General features: G+C 42.5%; 1 protein-coding gene across 6 annotated transcripts in view; it reads left to right on the top strand.

Moving 5' to 3' along the window:
* rtn1a (reticulon 1a) overlaps positions 1-10692 on the top strand; it is a 176135-nt gene extending 165443 nt beyond the window's left edge. For all 6 annotated transcript variants that reach the window (XM_067991885.1, XM_067991884.1, XM_067991883.1 and 3 more), the window contains 3 exons: positions 1175-1221; positions 1336-1394; positions 10044-10692. In XM_067991885.1, the coding sequence (XP_067847986.1) occupies positions 1175-1221; positions 1336-1394; positions 10044-10086 (149 nt within the window). In that variant the 3' untranslated portion in view covers positions 10087-10692. The remainder of the gene's footprint in view (positions 1-1174; positions 1222-1335; positions 1395-10043) is intronic.
* Positions 10693-18722: the final 8030 nt, after the last annotated feature.

Below are 18722 nucleotides of genomic sequence, written 5' to 3'. Positions count from 1 at the left end.
CTGCAAAAAAATGGTGCTCAGAGAGCATCCTTCATTTAAATGTAAGTCCAGAGCTGAGGACAGAGGCAAGCTGGTCTCCAGCCAGTGGGGTCTACAACCTATGCCAACTGCTGCTACTTACTCCTGCACTGTGATTCACCCCTGTACTCACTTCAAACTGATTTACCTAAATTCCCCAAGCAGTGTAGTGTAGTGCTGGCTAACTTTAATTTAGGAAACTTTCTGAAGTTATCAATCTTTCTCCTCATCTGCCTCCAAGTCGTCTGGATATTTGACTCTGGCAACCATCTTCTTCCAAACAACTTGGATATTTCTTTTGTGTCACGGGTCCCCTGGAATGTCAAGGAGAATTACTCTCCTTTGCTGTACTGCTCCAAGGTGCCGCTGCTGTAAAGCCGGGTCTGGGAAATTTGCTCTATAAACTCTTGAGTCTTTTTTTTGGTCTCTCTCTTTTCGTAAATAAGGGGTACAATGTGTGTTACACTTCGATGGTAAACAATAGTTTTGTAGTACTTTGATGAGATGGCCGTATTTCACATGTGATCTTGGACTGTCTGTTCCATCAAAAAGGGACATCATATCAAACCTGATGCTATCCTTAATTGGTACCCACACATCACTTACAGCAGCAGCCTTCCTCTCTCCCACAATTGAGATCAGTTGTAATTTTCTCTCTGCTGTCCCAACTAAGATTGACTCATTTAATACAGACTAGGGATCAAAACCACGCCCTCCATTGTAGTCTGCCTTAGAATGCACATTTTGCCATGCATCTATCCATTGTGCCATAAGGGAGCGCCTCAGCTCCATTCTTAACTGGCTATTTTCCCAGTTTCTTTCGGAAGGAATTAATTGAGATAAAATGAACTGCTGCTGAAGGGAATCTTTTCCACTTTTGGGTGGGGGAGGGAGAAAAGAATATAATCTGTGGTCTGACGTAAAGTTTGACAATCTTGTACTCTTGTCATTCAGTTCTGTGATAATTTAAGTATCCTGCTTATGCTGACTTCTTGATACATGTTAAAGACATGGATCATGTCCACTCTCAATCATCTTCCTTAATCCCAAATTTTAGCAAAACATTTACTTATGTATATTTTCTATAGGAGTAATTGTGTAAGATTGGGTTGGTCGCTGTCAGTGCAACAACTAATATGTTGATTTTCCTTTCCAGCTGTGGTTTCTATGTTTACCTTGCCTGTTGTATATGAGAAATACCAGGTAAATCTTTTATTTATTTTCAGGTACATGAAAAAACTATGGGGATGCAAATAACTGTGTGTAATAGTGAGTATATTTATTTTGATAACGTGTGTTTTATGATTACCTTTGCAGGCACAAATTGACCAGTATTTGGGACTGGTGAGGACCCATGTTAATTCTGTGGTGGCAAAGTAAGTTTGACATTGGAGTTATATGTAGAGTGTGTAAACAAAAAAAGTAAGCAGAGCAGGTAATCTGGTTTATGGAAGCAGGGGAAATATCTTTATTTATTCTCAACGTGATATCCAAACTAGCCTCATTTTTAAGTAAGTGTTCATCCAAAGGTGAATGAAGGCTAAACCACAACTGTGCTAGAGTTGAAAATATTCTAAGGCACACTTCATGTTCTTCGTGCCCATGCTAGTTGATGTTGTAAATGGTTCCCTCTACTCAAGGACCGTCCCATCCCTTTTAAAACTGCTGTCATCATACCTGTAATCAAAAAAACTCACCTTTGACCCCTCTGTCCTTGTAAGCAAACGCCCCATCTCCAACCTCCCTTTCATCAAGTCCTTGAACATATTGTCGGCTTCCAAATCCGTGTCCATCTTTTCTGCAACTCCATGTTTGAATCTTTCCAATCAGGATTCCGCCCCTGCCACAGCACCGAAAGAGCCCTTATCAAAATCACAAATGACATCCTATGTAACTGAGACAGTGGTGCGCTATCCCTACTCATCGTTCTCAACTTCCTTGCAACCTTGGACAGTTGACCATACCATTCTCCTCCAACACGTCCTTCTTCAAATGTTTTCTTCTGCCATAGCACGTTAATTGACATGCTGGGTAAGGATGTTCACAATGCACATGTCTTCATGGTTAGTTGTTTCATCTACCACTATTGCAGCACTGTCAAAAGACTGGTAGGTTCCTCAAATCCAGTAACACATTCTGCGTGAACTTTGAGTATACGGGGAAACCTAGATGCCCCTGAAATCGTAACTCTGCACTTCAGATTAAATTCAAAGTAGTTATGCAATTCTTGGTGATCTCGTTCAATGGAGGAATGTTCAATGAAACAAATACTCTAAGTAATTCTCTCAGTTCCCTCAGTGGATGCTGTTCTTTTAGAAAACAGTACTTTTGCAGTGACTTATCACCTGATTGTTGGCTGTGTATTCCTCGCAGTGCACTCTAATTTTCTTTTGTATATCATGTGTGATTTACTTTCAGCAGATTTTCTCAAGTGTTCTACCAAAATGTTACACGTTGATTGAAAAAAATAAATTTGTCACCATTAGCACAAAAGCCTGGATTTATATTAAACTGCCCTGTCTCTAGCTGCCACCTTAAACTTTGCTGTTTGACAATATAAAATTCTAATCCTCCAGTGTTAACTTGCTGAGCCTGAATAAATCTCTGCTAATCACTCCCTTTCACGGGACTCCCTGCAGTACAGTTAGAGAAGACACAAAGTCAGATACTTCATAGACTATATAGGGTAGGTTTTCCAATTCTTCACTGTGATGAGATAGCTCTGTTATGAATGCAGATTTGTGATAGGCGAGGCACCTTGCCACAGACGAGGCCTCGAGAAATCTACCCTTGTGGTTACTAGTGTACAGAGTTCAAAGGATATAGACTCCCTTTCTCCCTAGCAAGAATCAGAAACCTGTTACTACAGCATGAAACCAAATAATAAATTTTAACCTTTCACTTTTTACACTCATTGTCATTAAATTATGGGTCTGACAGTCCTGCTGTCCAAGACTAGCCTAATAGTAAAAGGAGAATGTTCCAATCTTTAAAGACTTGAATTAAGGAGGATTGAGTGACAACTAAGTGAGGACCTTGTACACACATCAAAGCAGGGTGTACACAGACATAATGGGGAGCAGAAACTGGCATGCACAACAAGGACGTTGGGAGGCAGAAGCCAACAGCAGTTATGGAGGCAACAGGAGGTAGAAATTAGCAGCCTAAATGGGGACAACAGGAGGCAGAAACATTTTTTTAAAAGCCAGTCTACTTTGAAGGAAAAATCATGCTGAAAATCACAGGGTTTGCCAGGATGTCATGCTGTGACAAACTACTTGCCTTACTCAGTGACAGTATCTATATTTTTGATCAGTTCCCAAGAATGTCCTATGCCGTTCCAGAGACAGCTGTTGCCTTCTTGGTGTGAACAGTTGGATATGATACAGCAACAGTCACATATTTCAGATAAAATAATGGAACTAGGTGGAGGTTAAGGAAGTGTTGCTGACAACTTTATTCAGTGTTACAGCATCTTGTAGAAATTGAAGTCCTGATTTCAGTAGCACTGCATAAAAACAATAACAACAACAACTTGCATTTATTTAGTGCCTTTGACGTAGTAAAACGTCCGTCAAATAGAATTTGCCACCGAGCCACGTGAGATATTAGGAAAGGTGTCCAAAAGCTTGGTCAAAGAGGTAGGTTTTAAGGCGCATCTTAAAGGATGATAGAGAGGCGGAGAGGTTTAGGGAGGGAATTCCAGAGCTTAGGGCCTAGGCAGCTGAAGATACAGCCGCCAATGGTGGAGCGATTGAAATCGGGGATGCGCAAGATACAAGAATTGGAGAGGCGCAGAAATCTCGGAGGGTTGTAGGGCTGGAGTAGGTTACAGAGATAGGGAGGGGTGAGGCCATAGAGGGATATGAAAACAAGGATGAGAATTTTGAAATCGAGGCACTCCCAGACCGGGAGCCAATGTAGGTCAGCGAGCACAGGGGTGATGGGTGAACAGGACTTGGTGAGAGTTAGGATACGGGCAGCAGAGTTTTGGATGAGCTCAAGTTTATGGAAAGTGGAAGATGGGAGGCCAGCCAGGAGAGCATTGGAATAGTCAAGTCTAGAGGTAACAGAAGTATGGATGAGGGTTTCAGCAGAAGATGAGCTGATGCGCAGTCACGCCCAGTTGGACGACAGAGGAGAAGCATTGAAAAAGGATGGTGTGGTCAACCGTGTCAAAGGCTGTAGACAGGTCGAGAAGGATGAGGAAGGATAGTTTACTGCGGTCAGTCACATAGGATGTCATTTGTGACTTTGATAAGGGCCATTTCAGTACTGTAGCAGGGCGAAAACCTGATTGGAGGGATTCAAACATGAAGATGGACATGGATTTGGGAGGTGACAACATGTTCAAGGACTCTGTGGAGGAAAGGGAAGTTGGAGATGGGGCGGTAGTTTGCAAGGACAGAGGGGTCAAGGGTGTGTTTTTTTTGAGGAGGGGAGTGATGACGGAAGATTTGAAGGGGAGGGGGACAGTACTTGAGGAGAGGGAGCCAGTAACAATATCAGCTAACATGGGGGCCAGGAAGGGAAGTTGGGTGGTCAGCAGTTTGGTGGGAATAGGGTCAAGGGAGCAGGAGGTGGGTCTCGTGGTCAGGATGAGCTCGGAGAGGATATCAGGGGGGAGATAGGAGAGAAACTAGAGAAAGATGCTAGGGCAGGGGGGAACTGTAGGGGAAGTTTGGTTTGATGGGCTAGGCGAAGGGAGGGAAGCAGCAGAGGCAGCTGAACGGATGGTCTCAATCTTTGTGACATAGAAACATAGAAAATAGGAGCAAGAGTAGGCCATTTGGCCCTTCGGGCCTGCTCCGCCATTCAAAATGATCATGGCTGATCGTCGAACTCAATACCCTGTTCCCACTTTTTCCCCATATCCCTTGATCCCTTTAGCTTTAAGAAATATATCTATCTCCTTCTTGAATACATCTAATGACTTGGCCTCCACTGCCTTCTGTGGTAGAGAATTCCACAGGTTCACCACCCTCTGAGTGAAGATATTTCTCCTCATCTCTGTTCTAAATGGCATAACCCGTATCCTGAGACTGTGATCCCTGGTTATGGATTCCCTATCCATCGGGAACATCCTCCCTGCATCTAGTCTGTCTAGTCCTGTTAGAATTTTATATGTTTCGATGAGATCACCTCTCATTCTTCTAAACTCTAGTGAATATAGGCCTAGTCAACCCAATCTCTCCTCATATGTCAGTCCTGCCATCCCAGGAATCAGTCTGGTAAACATTCGTTGCACTCCCTCCATGGCAAGGGCATCCTTCCTCAGATAAGGAGACCAAAACTGCACACAATACTCCAGATGTGGTCTCACATAGAACTGCAGTAAGACATCCCTGTTCCTGTACTCAAATCCTCTTGCAATGAAGGCCAACGTACCATTCGCCTTCCTAACTGCTTGCTGCACCTGAATGCTCGCTTTCAGCGACTGGTGTACAAGGACACCCAGGTCTCGTTGCACCTCCCCTTTTCCCAATCTATCACCGTTCAGATAATAATCTGCCTTTCTGTTTTTACAACCAAAGTGGATAACTCACATTTATCCACGTTATACTGCAGCTGCCATGTTCTTGCCCATTCACCCAACTTGTCTAAATCACATTGTAGCCTCTTTGCATCCTCCTCACAGCTCACATTCCACCCCAGCTTTGTATCATCTGCAAACCTGGAAATGTTACATTTAGTTCCCTCATCCAAATCATTGATATATATTGTGAATAGCTAGGGCCCAAGCACTGATCCCTGCGGTACCCCACTAGTCACTGCCTGCCACCCGGAAAAAGACCCGTTTATTCCTACTCTCTGTTTCCTGTCTGTCAACCAATTCTCAATCCATGCCAGTATATTCCCCCCAATCCCATGTGCTTTAATTTTGCACACTAACCTCTTGTGTAGAACCTAATCAAAACCCTTCTGAAAATCCAAGTAAACCACATCCACTGGTTCTCCCCTATCTATTCTACTGCCTCCATGGCCTCATGGACAAAGTAGTCCATGAGCTCTTTGCACTTCTTGTTGGAGGTGAGGGTGAACGAGGCAGGGGAGGGGGATTTAAGAAGACGGTTTGTAGTGGAGAAGAGAATCCAGGGTTATCTTTGCATTCCATGCAATAGTGCTTTATGTGGTCCAGCCAGATCTGATGATGAATGGCTAAACCAATTGTCCGCCATAAACATTCGAGTCTGCGACCCTTGGACTTAAGGGAGCTATACAAATGTTGATATTTTTGCATAAGTGCCAGTTTTAAACATAGTTCTTCATTTTGTGTGTTTCTGTGCAACAATTTACTGTGAAAATAAAGTGCTTTATTTGATTTAATCGTATAACAAAACACATTTAGCCTCTGTAATATATGGGGGGTGAATTTCTGCAGGATTACTCTGACTCCTTCACCATAAGTCTGGTGGTCACTGAAACTCTGGAAGAACAGCTTTTCCACTGTCTTTTTAGTCTTTCCATGGCTTTTCTGCCAAAGTTACAGTAGATGAGTGGGAGAACCTCTGCAAAATTCACACCCATTTTTTGTTAGGCAATATGTATCCTATCCCCCACAATTATATCACCAAATGTATTGATTCTGCTAAAATTACATAATGCCCATTGAGAGTCCATGGAAATACTAATTTCCATTCAGCATCATATGTCTCGTGTTGAAGAAAGGACTTAATTTATGAAAATAGCAGTTTATATAAAAATGCAGTTTTAGAGGTTTTAAAATGTATATATTTTTCCTCTAGTTTTTGCTTTCTTTTGATCGCTCCTCTAAAGCCCTCTGATGCCTTTGCCTGCAAATATCTGAGACTGCAACCATACTGCTACTTTTGTTTGCCTGCAAAGTTGTTTGGGCTGCACACGAAAGTAACAATGGTTGTATAAACTGGGACAAAAGCAAAATACTGCGGATGCTGGAAATCTGAAGTAAAAACAGAAAATGCTGGAAACACTCAGCAGGTCAGGCAACATTTGTGGAGAGAAAAACAGTTTTTTAAAATTCATTTATGGGATGTGGGCGTCGCTGACAAGGCCAGAATTTATTGCCCATCCCTAATTGCCCTTGAAAAGGTGGTGGTGAACCGCCTTCTTGAACCGCTGCAGTCCGTGTGCTGAAGGTTCTCCCACAGTGCTGTTAGGTAGGGAGTTCCAGGATTTTGACCCAGCGACGATGAAGGAATGGCGATATATTTCCAAGTCAGGATGGTGAGTGACTTGGAGAGGAACGTGCAGGTGGTGGTGTTCCCATGTGCCTGCTGCTCTTGCCCTTCTAGGTGCTTGAGGTTACGGGTTTGGGAGGTCCTGTCGAAGAAGCCTTGGGGAGTTGCTGCAGTGCATCCTGTGGATGGTACACACTGCAGCAACAGTGCGTCGGTGGTGAAGGGAGTGAATGTTTAGGGTGGTGGATGGGGTGCCAATCAAGCGGGCTGCTTTGTCCTGGATGGTGTCGAGCTTCTTGAGTGTTGTTGGAGCTGCACTCCTCCAGGCAAGTGGAGAGTATTCCATCACACTCCTGACTTGTGCCTTGAAGATGGTGGAAAAGCTTTGGGGCATCAGGTGGTGAGTCACTCGCCGCAGAATACCCAGCCTTGGAGCTGCTCTTGCAGCCACAGTATTTATATGGCTGGTCCAGTTAAGTTTCTGGTCAATGGTGAGCCCCAGAATGTTGATGGTGGAGGATTTGGCGATGGTAATGCTGTTGAATGTCATGGGGAGGTGTTTAGACTCTCTCTTGTTGGAGATGGTCATTGCCTGGCACTTGTCTGGCACGAATGTTACTTGTCACTTATCAGCCCAAGCTTGGATGTTGTCCAGGTCTTGCTGCATGCGGGCACGGACTGCTTCATTATCTGAGGGGTTGCGAGTGGAACTGAACACTATGCAATCAACAGCGAACATCCCCATTTCTGACCATATGATGAGGGAAGGTAATTGATGAAGCAGCTGAAGGTGGTTGGGCCGAGGACACTGCCCTGAGGAACACCTGCAGCAATATCCTGGGGCTGGGATGATTGGCCTCCAACAACCACTGCTATCTTCCTTTGTGCTAGGTATGACTCCAGCCACTGGAGAGTTTTCCCCCTGATTCTCATTGACTTCAATTTTACTGGGGCTCCTTGGTGCCACACTCTGTCAAAAGCTGCCTTGATGTGAAGGGCAGTCACCCTCACCTCTGGAATTCAGCTCTTTTGACCATGTTTGCACCAAGGCTGTAATGAGGTCTGGAGCCGAGTGGTCCTGGCGGAACCCAAACTGAGCATCGGTGAGCAGGTTATTGGTGAGTAAGTGCTGCTTGATAGCACTGTCGACGACACCTTCCATCACTTTGCTGATGATTGAGAGTAGGCTGATGGGGCGGTAATTGGCCGGATTGGATTTGTCCTGTTTTTTGTGGACCGGACATACCTGGGCAATTTTCCACATTGTCGGGTAGATGCCAGTGTTGTAGCTATACTGGAACAGCTTGGCTAGAGGCGCAGCTAGTTCTGGAGCACAAGTCTTCAGCACCACAGCCGGGATGTTGTCGGGGCCCATAGCCTTTGCTGTATCCAGTGCACTCAGCTGTTTCTTAATATCACGTGGAGTGAATCGAATTGGCTGAAAACTGACTTCTATGATGGTGGGGATATCGGGAGGAGGCCGAGATGGATCATCCATTCGGCACTTCTGGCCGAAGATGGTTGCAAACGCTTCAGCCTTGTCTTTTGCACTCACGTGCTGGACTCTGCCATCATTGAGGATGGGGATATTTACAGAGCCTCCTCCTCCTGTCAGTTGTTTAATTGTCCACCACCATTCACGACTGGATGTGGCAGGACTGCAGAGCTTTGATCTGATCTGTTGTTTGTGGCATCGCTTAGCTCGGTCTATAGCATGTTGCTTCCGCTGTTTAGCATGCATATAGTCCTGTGTTGTAGCTTCACCAGGTTGGCACCTCACTTTTAGGTATGCCTGGTGCTGCTCCTGGCATGCTCTTCTACACTCCTCATTGAACCAGGATTGATCCCCTGGCTTGTTTGTAATGGTAGAGTGAGGAATATGCCAGGCCATGAGGTTACAGATTATGCTGGAATACAATTCTGCTGCTGCTGATGGCCCACAGGGCCTCATAGATACCCAGTTTTGAGCTGCTAGATCTGTTCTGAATCTATCCCATTTAGCACGGTGGTAGTGCCACACAACACGTTGGATGGTGTCCTCATTGTGAAGACGGGACTTTGTCTCCACAGGACTGTGCGGTGGTCACTCCTACCAATACTGTCATGGACAGATGCATTTGCGACAGGTAGATTGGTGAGGACGAGGTCAAGCAGGTTTTTCCCTCCTGTTGGTTCGCTCACCATCTGCTACAGGCCCAGTCTGGCAGCTACGTCCTTCAGTACTCGGCCAGCTCACTCAGTATTCGTGCTACCGAGCCACTCTTGGTGATGGACATTGAATTCCCCCACCCAGAGTACATTCTGTGCCCTTGCTACCCTCAGTGGTTTCTGCAAGTGGTGGTCAACATGGAGGAGGACTGATTCATCAGCTGAGGGAGGGCAGTAGGTGGTAATCAGCAGGAGGTTTCCTTGCCCGTGTTTGACTTGATGCCATGAGATTTCATGGGGTGACAGAGTTCTAATGAAAGGTCATCGACCTGAAACGTTAACTCAGTTTCTCCCTCCACAGAGAACCTTCACCACACGGACTGCAGCGGTTCAAGAAGGCGGCTCACCACCATCTTCTCTAGGGTAATTAGGGATGGGCAATAAATGCCGGCCTCGCCAGCAACGCCCACATCCCATGAACGAATTTTTAGAAAAAGATGCTCTCTGACCGGCTGAGTGTTTCTAGCTTTTTCTGTTTTTATTTTAGTATAAACTGGGAGTTTTGTTCTGATTTAATTTCCAAGACCGAGAGATGGGACAGCCATTCTGGGAAGCCATCTCGTGCCACAGAGCTCACTTTTCTGAATTGTGCGATTTTATAAATTTGATTGCTTTCAAATTGTATAATCCACCCACCCCTTTTTGTCTTTTATTCAGGATTCAGGCCAAAATCCCAGGTGCCAAACGAAAGACTGAGTAAGAGCAACATGAAGAGAGACTATTGGCACATGAGAGGGCACCTGAAGCAGAAGCAGTTCTGTATTCTTAAAATTAACCAGACATGTCTTGGAGAGTCGTCGTCCCATTTGTCAGCACCATGGTTTTAGAAACATGCAGCACTGAGACAGTCCTTCTCCCATGTTGTTTCCAAATGATTAGAATACTTGCAATCACTTGTGTCGATCACTAAGTATAGTAAGGAAAATCAAGTAACAATAATTGTAATAGATGTGTTTTTGTGTTGCTTATAAACAAATGCATGATGTTAAGAGTCTTAATTCTATTTATCTTTCTAGTGTTTTCTGCTGCTATGGCAGTGCTTATAACTTTTAATGTTATTTGTGGCTAGGGCATTTCTGCTTTAGTGCACTTCTGCAATAGTCTAATTGCTCCAAAGTCACTGAGTCAGTTTGGCTTTATTGAATAAAACAATAGAACAGTGGATTGATGTTTTGGTGTTTATCCAGCACAAAAGTTCTAAGGATTATGTACTGTAATTGTGGCATCTGGTTTTGTAAACTAAAGAAATACAAAGCTCATGTTTTTCGAACTATTGTCATACTATTAAAGAAGTATGGAAACGTGAGATTCCAGGCTTTTTTTTCCTCCAAGCCAATTTGCTGCAATTTCTGTTTGATGTAATGTGGTTGGTTACTAAAGGGTTGATTTTAATTTTCGGCGGGAACAGACTGCAATCCCATGCGGGAGTTTGAGTTGGATGGCCGGCAGATTTCAACTGCAGGGCTTCATTTGAATGTCGTTGGTCAGCTGTTCGACTGTTTCCGGCAGAAAGTGACAGCTAGCTGGGAGGGAAGGACAAAGACCTGCCCACATCAGGAGAAGGCTGCATACAGCAGATCCGGGGAGGGGAGGGGGGGTGTTGAGAGTTTTGCAGTTGGGGAGGAGGGGAGCCAAGGGCAACAGAGGCCTGGACTTTCCTTGTGGGGCCCAGAGGAGCACCCCTGCACCTTCTGGCCCCATTAAGGCTAGGATTTAAAAATTTACCTTAGAGGGCCTTCTTGGCTTCCCGACAGCTTTACATGGCAGTGCAACCACAGCAGGCACCCCATTCAGGATAGGTTAAAATGCCATAGGTGTCCCATATACGTCATGGTACCCGGATTTGCATTTATCAATAAGGCTTTCAACTGAGTCCAGTGGGAGCCTCATCTGACACCAAAACCAGCGGTGTTAAAATTGCAGATTAGCGGAAAATGGGCCCGCCCTATTTTAACTGCTCCATTGCTGCCGATTGGGGAAAGTTAAAATTCCCCGGTAGGAATCATAATTGCTAAATAACTGTATTAAATACTGGCTGAAAAAGTCTGTAGGCACAGTGCAATGTAGGATACAGGTTTGATTTCCCTCCCCGCTCTGCTTAGCTTGAGATCTTGATATTGGGTGGGAGGAATGCTGGAGGGAAAGTTCCATACATGGTTGTTCTTGTGGACTCCTAGTGACTAGTTAAGGGCAGCGTTGGTGGAAGCCTGCAATTCGGCTGCCTTCTCAGCTGCAGTCTACATGTAATCTGGGAGAAAGGGAACAAAAGAAAAAGGAAAAAAATAGAAAGAGAAGTTTGTCTACATTCTAGTTTTAGTACAATAGGTATTGACATTAACAAAAATGCAAATTTTTGTGTATATTTGTAAAATGGTACGCTGAATGTGATGTGCCTAACTTTTATTAGTTTGTACAAAATGTCCAGCAGTACTGCCATACATCTGTTCCTCAAACAGCTACATTTGTATGCCTGTGTTGACAAATGGCTAAGTCTGATGTTAATACCTGTCCAAGGTCAGACAACAACCACGGTGATCCATTACAGAAACAAATATGGGATTCCTGATTTAAGAAATTGTTTAAGGACAATTAAGAAATAGATCACCATCATAAATAGCACACTGCTGCATTTCATCAGCATGTAATGGGAATGGAGTGCAGTGTGGGAGATCAAATCAGCAGACATACAATCCAGCCTCCTGAATGGATCTTCTATAAGAAAATGGTATCAATGATAATCATCAAATGGGTAATTTCCCAAAGCAGCTTGCTTACCTTGAATGAAAATATGCAGATTCCCAATGTTTGCAGCAAAAATCCCAGTGCCCAAAAGCATAGTGGCATGTCCCTATAACTATGTAAGAAGTTTCTCTATACCTTTCTGCTATTCCACCAGGTCTTGTGGTTATTACAGATGTCAGGAATGAGAGGACTGTAGTAATTCTTACAGCTCATTTGAACAGTAATATGTTTCATCTTACGTGCTCCTCTCCCAGGTCTTTGCCCACTGGAGGTGCACATCAGAAATCAGATATAGGTCTAATTCACGCTGCACAATTTTCTGTCCATTCATTTTTTAAACTTTTCTTTCTCATCAAAATCAGGGCTGTTCGTTCTGATAAATGGAACTCTTCCCATTTTAGGTACCCAGTATCAGCATTAAGCACTTCCAGGTAAAGTATAGCTCAGCGCGATGCAGAGTAAAGCTCATTGATACGGTCAGTTCCAACTTAAGAAGAGCAACCTTTAATAAACCAGTGTGATTTTTTCCATTTCCTACACAGACCATCCTGTGGTCCCTCTGAGTAAAATTGCCAATTAATGCTGAATTAAGGACAGTTTTGTGCTGTAGGCCAATGCCCAATAGGAACTGGATTGAGGCTGCTCAAAGTCAATTCACATAGGACCCTTGCAGCCATCAGACATTCCATTAGTCTGGGCTGGATTTGAATCTAGCTACGAGAGGTGAAAACTCAGTGTCGAATTGGCTGCACCACCCAGTTTTCTGACATCCATGGATTTTAAATTTCACCCCAAGGTTCGTCCAGTCTAGTAAGAACTGTATGTAGAGCTAGAATTTTTGAGTCCTCGGCTGTGGTCTATGATTTTCCGATAGATGCTGATGGCAGGTGAGGATTCGTAAAATCTTTCTTATAATAGGTGCTTTCCCTAGAAGTCAGACTTTAAAAGGAATATATTTCCACAAAACTCCGCAGAGCCTCGCATACCTCCTTTTTGTTTTTTTTTTGAGACTTTCCTACAGTAATCATTTTATTTCTATTTAATTATAAACTGCAACAAGTATATTTATCCATAAGGAATTAAAATCTCACATAGTCTCATAACTGAATGTGTTCTCTCTCAAAATGTCACACCAGAACAATTCCATCTGCTCCTTTTGACTCTTTAAGTAAAAGACACCATGGTTCTCCAATTTTTTTCCAAAACCAGATTATATCTTCGAAGGCCCATCTGTCACCTTCCCTATACCAGGGGCCTGTTGCACCTGTAGAACCAGACTGCAGCAATAGTTAGTACCTTCAGGTGAGGAGGGGTGCAAATTAGGGAAGCAAAATACTTGTGGCCTCCAAGTCTCCACGGTGTCAGTTTCTTAGGGAAGAATAGTCCTTATTTTGTACAGTAGCTCATATTTTCCAGGGCAACCGTGCATCAAAAATTGTTTGTGAATTATTATTCATTCACCGTTCCATTTCAAGATATAAAATGATATCCACACCACATCCTTTCTTGTCATTTGATGTTTCTAATTACTCTTTGTAGGTAGAAACATGAAAGTATATTGATTACATATAAAAAAAAATCAGTAAACCTCACCAAATGATTTGAAAAGAATATAGAAGAACCCCATTAAAGATAACAATCCGGTATTGAGATTAAATTTGCATTGTACTGATGGAAGTGTAAGAACTCCATTGAAAGAATCCGTTGGAACGTAAGGTGTATTTGATGACTTGTAGAGATAGTGCCATTTGTTTGAAATCTAAAGCTGAACGAGTGGGACAATTATAGATCACCATTAGTCAGAAAAATATAACTTAAATACTGTGTTTCATTTTAAATTCCGAATATGACTATGATAATCAGCTAGAAAAATGTCATGAATAATGTCCTCCTGATTCGACAAGGATTGAAAAATGTTGGCACGAGTCTCCAGAAGAATATCAGGAAAAATACGATCAGATAATATCTGTAAATGCCAAGCCTGATGCTGATTACAGTCAGCTGACCCTGGAAGAGTTACAGAGCTTGCTGTGGCACAGACTGTTACTGTAGCTGGCGGATGCTGAGTAGAGAGCTGACCAAGACCTAGTCCACATTCTATTTTACCTTTGTTTTTTCCAAGTTGAATTTGGTTAAACTAGATTATATTTCACAGCTAATTTAAAAATGAAGGGTTTCTATTTGTTTCATTAAAATTAATTGCTGTTCTTTAACAAGCCATTCATTTTATTATCCATATATTGTATGCACAATTGACCAAATTCCTGCAAACACAGGCAAGTCTACATAAAAGGTTTCCAGATACATGCAACTTTGTGATAGTGTCCTGGTAGTTGTAAGCTGATATTATACTAAGTCCGAACGTTGCTGATCTATTTATATATTTTTTTCTGTGCCCTGATTTAGTGCAGATAACACAGTTCCACTGTTGCCTTTTTGCAGATGAATTTGTAAAATGAAGTTGTACTGAATGATTTTTCAAAATGTTCATCATTAGATATTTTACATTAAATATTAATGGGGCTCCTAGGGCATTGCTCATGGTGAAACACGCAGAAATAATTGATGTTGCTGTGTTAATTGAAATTGTTGTATCTATTTACACCTTGTTTTCTACCTTCTCTTGCTTTGTGGTTGTATCTTGTCTTAGTAGTTAAATTTATTCTATTTTGTTTGATTTTTTTTCTCTCTCTGATGAAAGCCTATGGTTTGGGGGGTGGGGGTGGATTGGGGGCATGGGGGCTTGCAAGGAGATTGTGCCAACATTCAGTGGGGGAAAACAAATAAGTGAGCAGCCAAGGGTGGAAAGAATCAAAGGAAAAAAGGGAACAGTGCTGGCTGAAGGAATAATCAATGTGGTTCCGGAAAGCACTTGCGGGAGGGGAAATTTATAGAGCTAATAACCTCAGTGCTGGTGAAGTAAATGTTGAAGTGAGATTCTGATTGGCTCAAATTTCCTTGGAACCGATCAGAAAAATGTGGCAGATATTTTGTGCAATGGACATACTTGAAATGTGACATTGGCCACATAAAAAACTTAATTATATAGAAATACTTGTAAAACAGATTCTGGAAAAATGATATGGCTGTAGAGAAAGACCTATGTCCATACAATAGATTGGAAAATAGCACCTTATACTAGGATTAATGACACAATACAATCCCTGGCTGTTAAGTTTTGGCACATAATATAAAAGTGGTGTAAATTCTTTCATGTTAAAAATCATAATGGTTTTCTATCAGTTTAAATAGTACTTTTTCTTTACAATAGGGTGCTGCAAGCATTAACAATGAACATAAGTAAACTATTTTACATTCAGATAAATTAAGAGTAATTAGTATCAAGATTGGAGCATTGGGAAGAATTGTTATTCTTTGAGTGGAAAGAAAATAATTATACTGGAGTGTTCAAACAACAACCAGTTCAGAACTGAACTAATGTTATATTCAGTCATTATCATCTGTTTTCATTCACACCTTTTTTTACTTACTCATATGCAGCAAATGTTTCTTATAATCATGGCAGTGGTGTCGTTATATTTAGAAACCACATCCTAGAATCATAGAATGAAACATTACAGAAGGAGGCCACTTGGCCCATCATGCCTGTGTCTGCTCTTTGGAAGAGCTATCCAATTAGCCCCACACCCCTGCTATTTCCCCATAGCCCTGGAAATTTTTCACCTTCAAGTATTTATTCAATTCCCTTTTGAAAGTTGCTATTGAATCAGCTTCCACCACCCTTTCAAACAGTGCATTCCAGATCATAACAACTCGCTGCATAAAAAATGTTTTCCTCATGTCGCCTCTGATTCGCCAATTACCTTAAATCCATATCCTCTGGTTACCGACTCTTCTGCCACTGGAAACAGAGTAAATGAGAAGAAACTATCAAAACCATTCATGAATTTAACACCTCTATTAAATCTCCTCTTAACCTTCTCTGTTCTAAGGAGAACAATCTCAGCTTCTCCAGTCTCTCCATGTAACTTAAGTCCCTCATCCCTGGTACCATTCTAGTAAATCTCTTCTGCACCTTCTCTAAGGCCTTGGCATCCTTCCTAAAGAGTGGTGCCCAGAATTGGACTCAGTACTCCAGCTGGGGCCTAACCAGTGTTTTATAAAAGTTTTAACATAACTTCCTTGCTTTTATTCTCTATGCCTCTATTTATAAAGCCAAAGATCCCATATGCTTTTTTAACAGCTTCCTCAACTTGTCCTGCCACCTTCAAAGATTTGTGTACATACACCCCCAGGTCTCTCTGTTCCTGCACCCCCTTTTAAAATTGTACCATTTAGCTTATATTGCCTCTCCTCATTCTTCCTACCAAAATGTATCATTTCACACTTCTCTGCATCAAATTTCATCTGCCCATTTCTCCAGTCTGTCCATGTCCTCCTGAAGTCTATTCCTATCCTCCTCATTATTTACTACATTTCAGAGTTTCGTGTCATCTGCAAACTTTGAAATTATGCTGTGTACACCCAAGTCCAGGTTATTAATGTTTTTTAAAAAGATTCCAAAATACGTACAGAATGGAGGCTGATATTTATAAAGAGGTGAAGGGCCAAAGATCGACAACAGCTGCACCCCGCCTGAATGTTGAGATGTGCCCATCTGCCCAGTTCCCTGAGTCAGGAGAGGTCCCTTCATTTGAATGCCAATGGCAGGTACCCACATCACTAGAGGTGCCTGCCTTTCCCTGGAGACATCAAACTGCGGTGAAGACTGGTGGTTGCTGGGCCTGCTGGAAACATCTTAATAATTTCCCCATCGACCCTCTTTATAATTGGGATGAAACATATTCCTATGATTCCTTATTTTTGGTGGTCCATGCCATATACCTTTGGTCCCCAAAGCTACCAACTGAGCAGCCAGTATACCCGCATCCACTCAGTAAGCTGCCCACTAAGGATTCACCAGAGCCTGGATCTCAGAAGAGGTACGGTGAAATACAATTTTTTTTTGTTTAATGCAGACCCCTTACGAAGACACTGGACCCCATGTCCCCTCCCAAAAGCCTGTGCATGAGAGCTGCATTTTGGAGCATCCTGGGGCAGGTGGGGACCCGAGATGTGCTCATAGTGGCACAGGTGCCTGCCACCTATATGCAGATTGGGTGACTTTCAACTTACATTATATACTTCAGTGGGTAAGCATCAGAGGTCAATCCCAGCATAATTGCAGGGATCACTGCCCGAGGAATTTCTGGATCATGTATTAAATATTTTATGCAATTGATCCAAATAGTGGAACAAAAGAGAGGTATGTGAATACCAAGAGCGAAATGGAGAACATGTTAGAAATCTTGGCTATGATGCAAAGCACTGTAAATTATACACATACAGCGATGCTACCTTGGCAATTATGATGTGATCTTCAAACCAAAGATAAATCATTTACTATAGGAAGTCAAACTTCATGAATCTGGAATTTATTACTGCAGACCGATAAACTCTGCTTTAATCACAGTGACTTTCTGAATAATTCAGTAGTCTTTAAACTCTGGAGTTTAATTTAATTTTCCACCTATACTTTAAACTTTAGAGTTTATAGAATTATAGATTCATAGAATCTTATGGCACGGAAGGAGGCCATTCATTATTTCCTCTTTGAAAGAGCTGTCTAATTTAGTCCCACATTCCAGCTTTTTCCCCATAACCCTGCAAATTAGTCCTCTTCAAGTACATGTCCAATTGCCTTTTGAAAATTCCTATGAAATCTGCTTCCATCACTCAGGTAGTGCATTCCAGATCTTAACAACCTTCTGTGTGAAAACATTTCTCCACATTTCCCCTCGCGTTCTTTTGCCAATTATTTTAAATCTGTGACCTCTGGTTACTGACCCATTTGCCAGAGGAAACAGTTTCTCCCTACTTGCCCTATCAAAACCCCTCATAATTTTGAATACCTTTGTTATGCCTCCCCTTAACCTTCTCTGCTCTAAGGAGAACAATCCCAGTTTCTCCAAACTCTCCATATAATTGAAGTCCTCCATCCCTAGTATCATCCTGGTAAACTTCCTCTGTACCCTCTCCAAGGCCATGACATCCTTCTGGTGCCCGGCTGAGGCCTAACCAGTGATTTGTAAAGGTTTAGCATGACTTCCTTATTTTTGTATTCAGTGCCCCAATTTACAAAGCCAAGTATCCCAAACACTTTTTTAACTGCCTTCTCAACTTGTCCTGCCACCTTCAAAAATTTGTGACTATCTACCCCCAGGTCCCTCTGCTCTAGCATCCCCCTCAAAATAGTACCATTTAGGTTATACTGCCTCTCCATGTTGTTCCTCCCAAAGTGCATCACTTCACACTTATCCGCATTAAATTGCATCTGCCATCTGTCTGCCCATTTCGCCAGTCTGTCTATATCCTTCTGAAGTCTGCCACTATCCTGCTCACTATTTACTACGTTACCAAGTTTTGTATCATCCACGAAATTCAAAATTGTACTCCCTACATCCAAGTCCAGGTCATTTATATATAACAAGAAAAGCAATGGTCCTAATACCGACCCTAGGGAGACCCTTCTACATACTTCTCTCCAGTCAGAAAAACATCCGTTCACCACTACTCTCTGCCTCCTATCCCTTA

The sequence above is a fragment of the Heptranchias perlo genome, chromosome 10 (genome assembly GCF_035084215.1).
Source record: "Heptranchias perlo isolate sHepPer1 chromosome 10, sHepPer1.hap1, whole genome shotgun sequence".
NCBI lineage: Eukaryota > Metazoa > Chordata > Chondrichthyes > Hexanchiformes > Hexanchidae > Heptranchias > Heptranchias perlo.
Note: the sequence above shows the minus strand (reverse complement) of the source record. Positions and strands in the feature narration are given on the sequence as shown.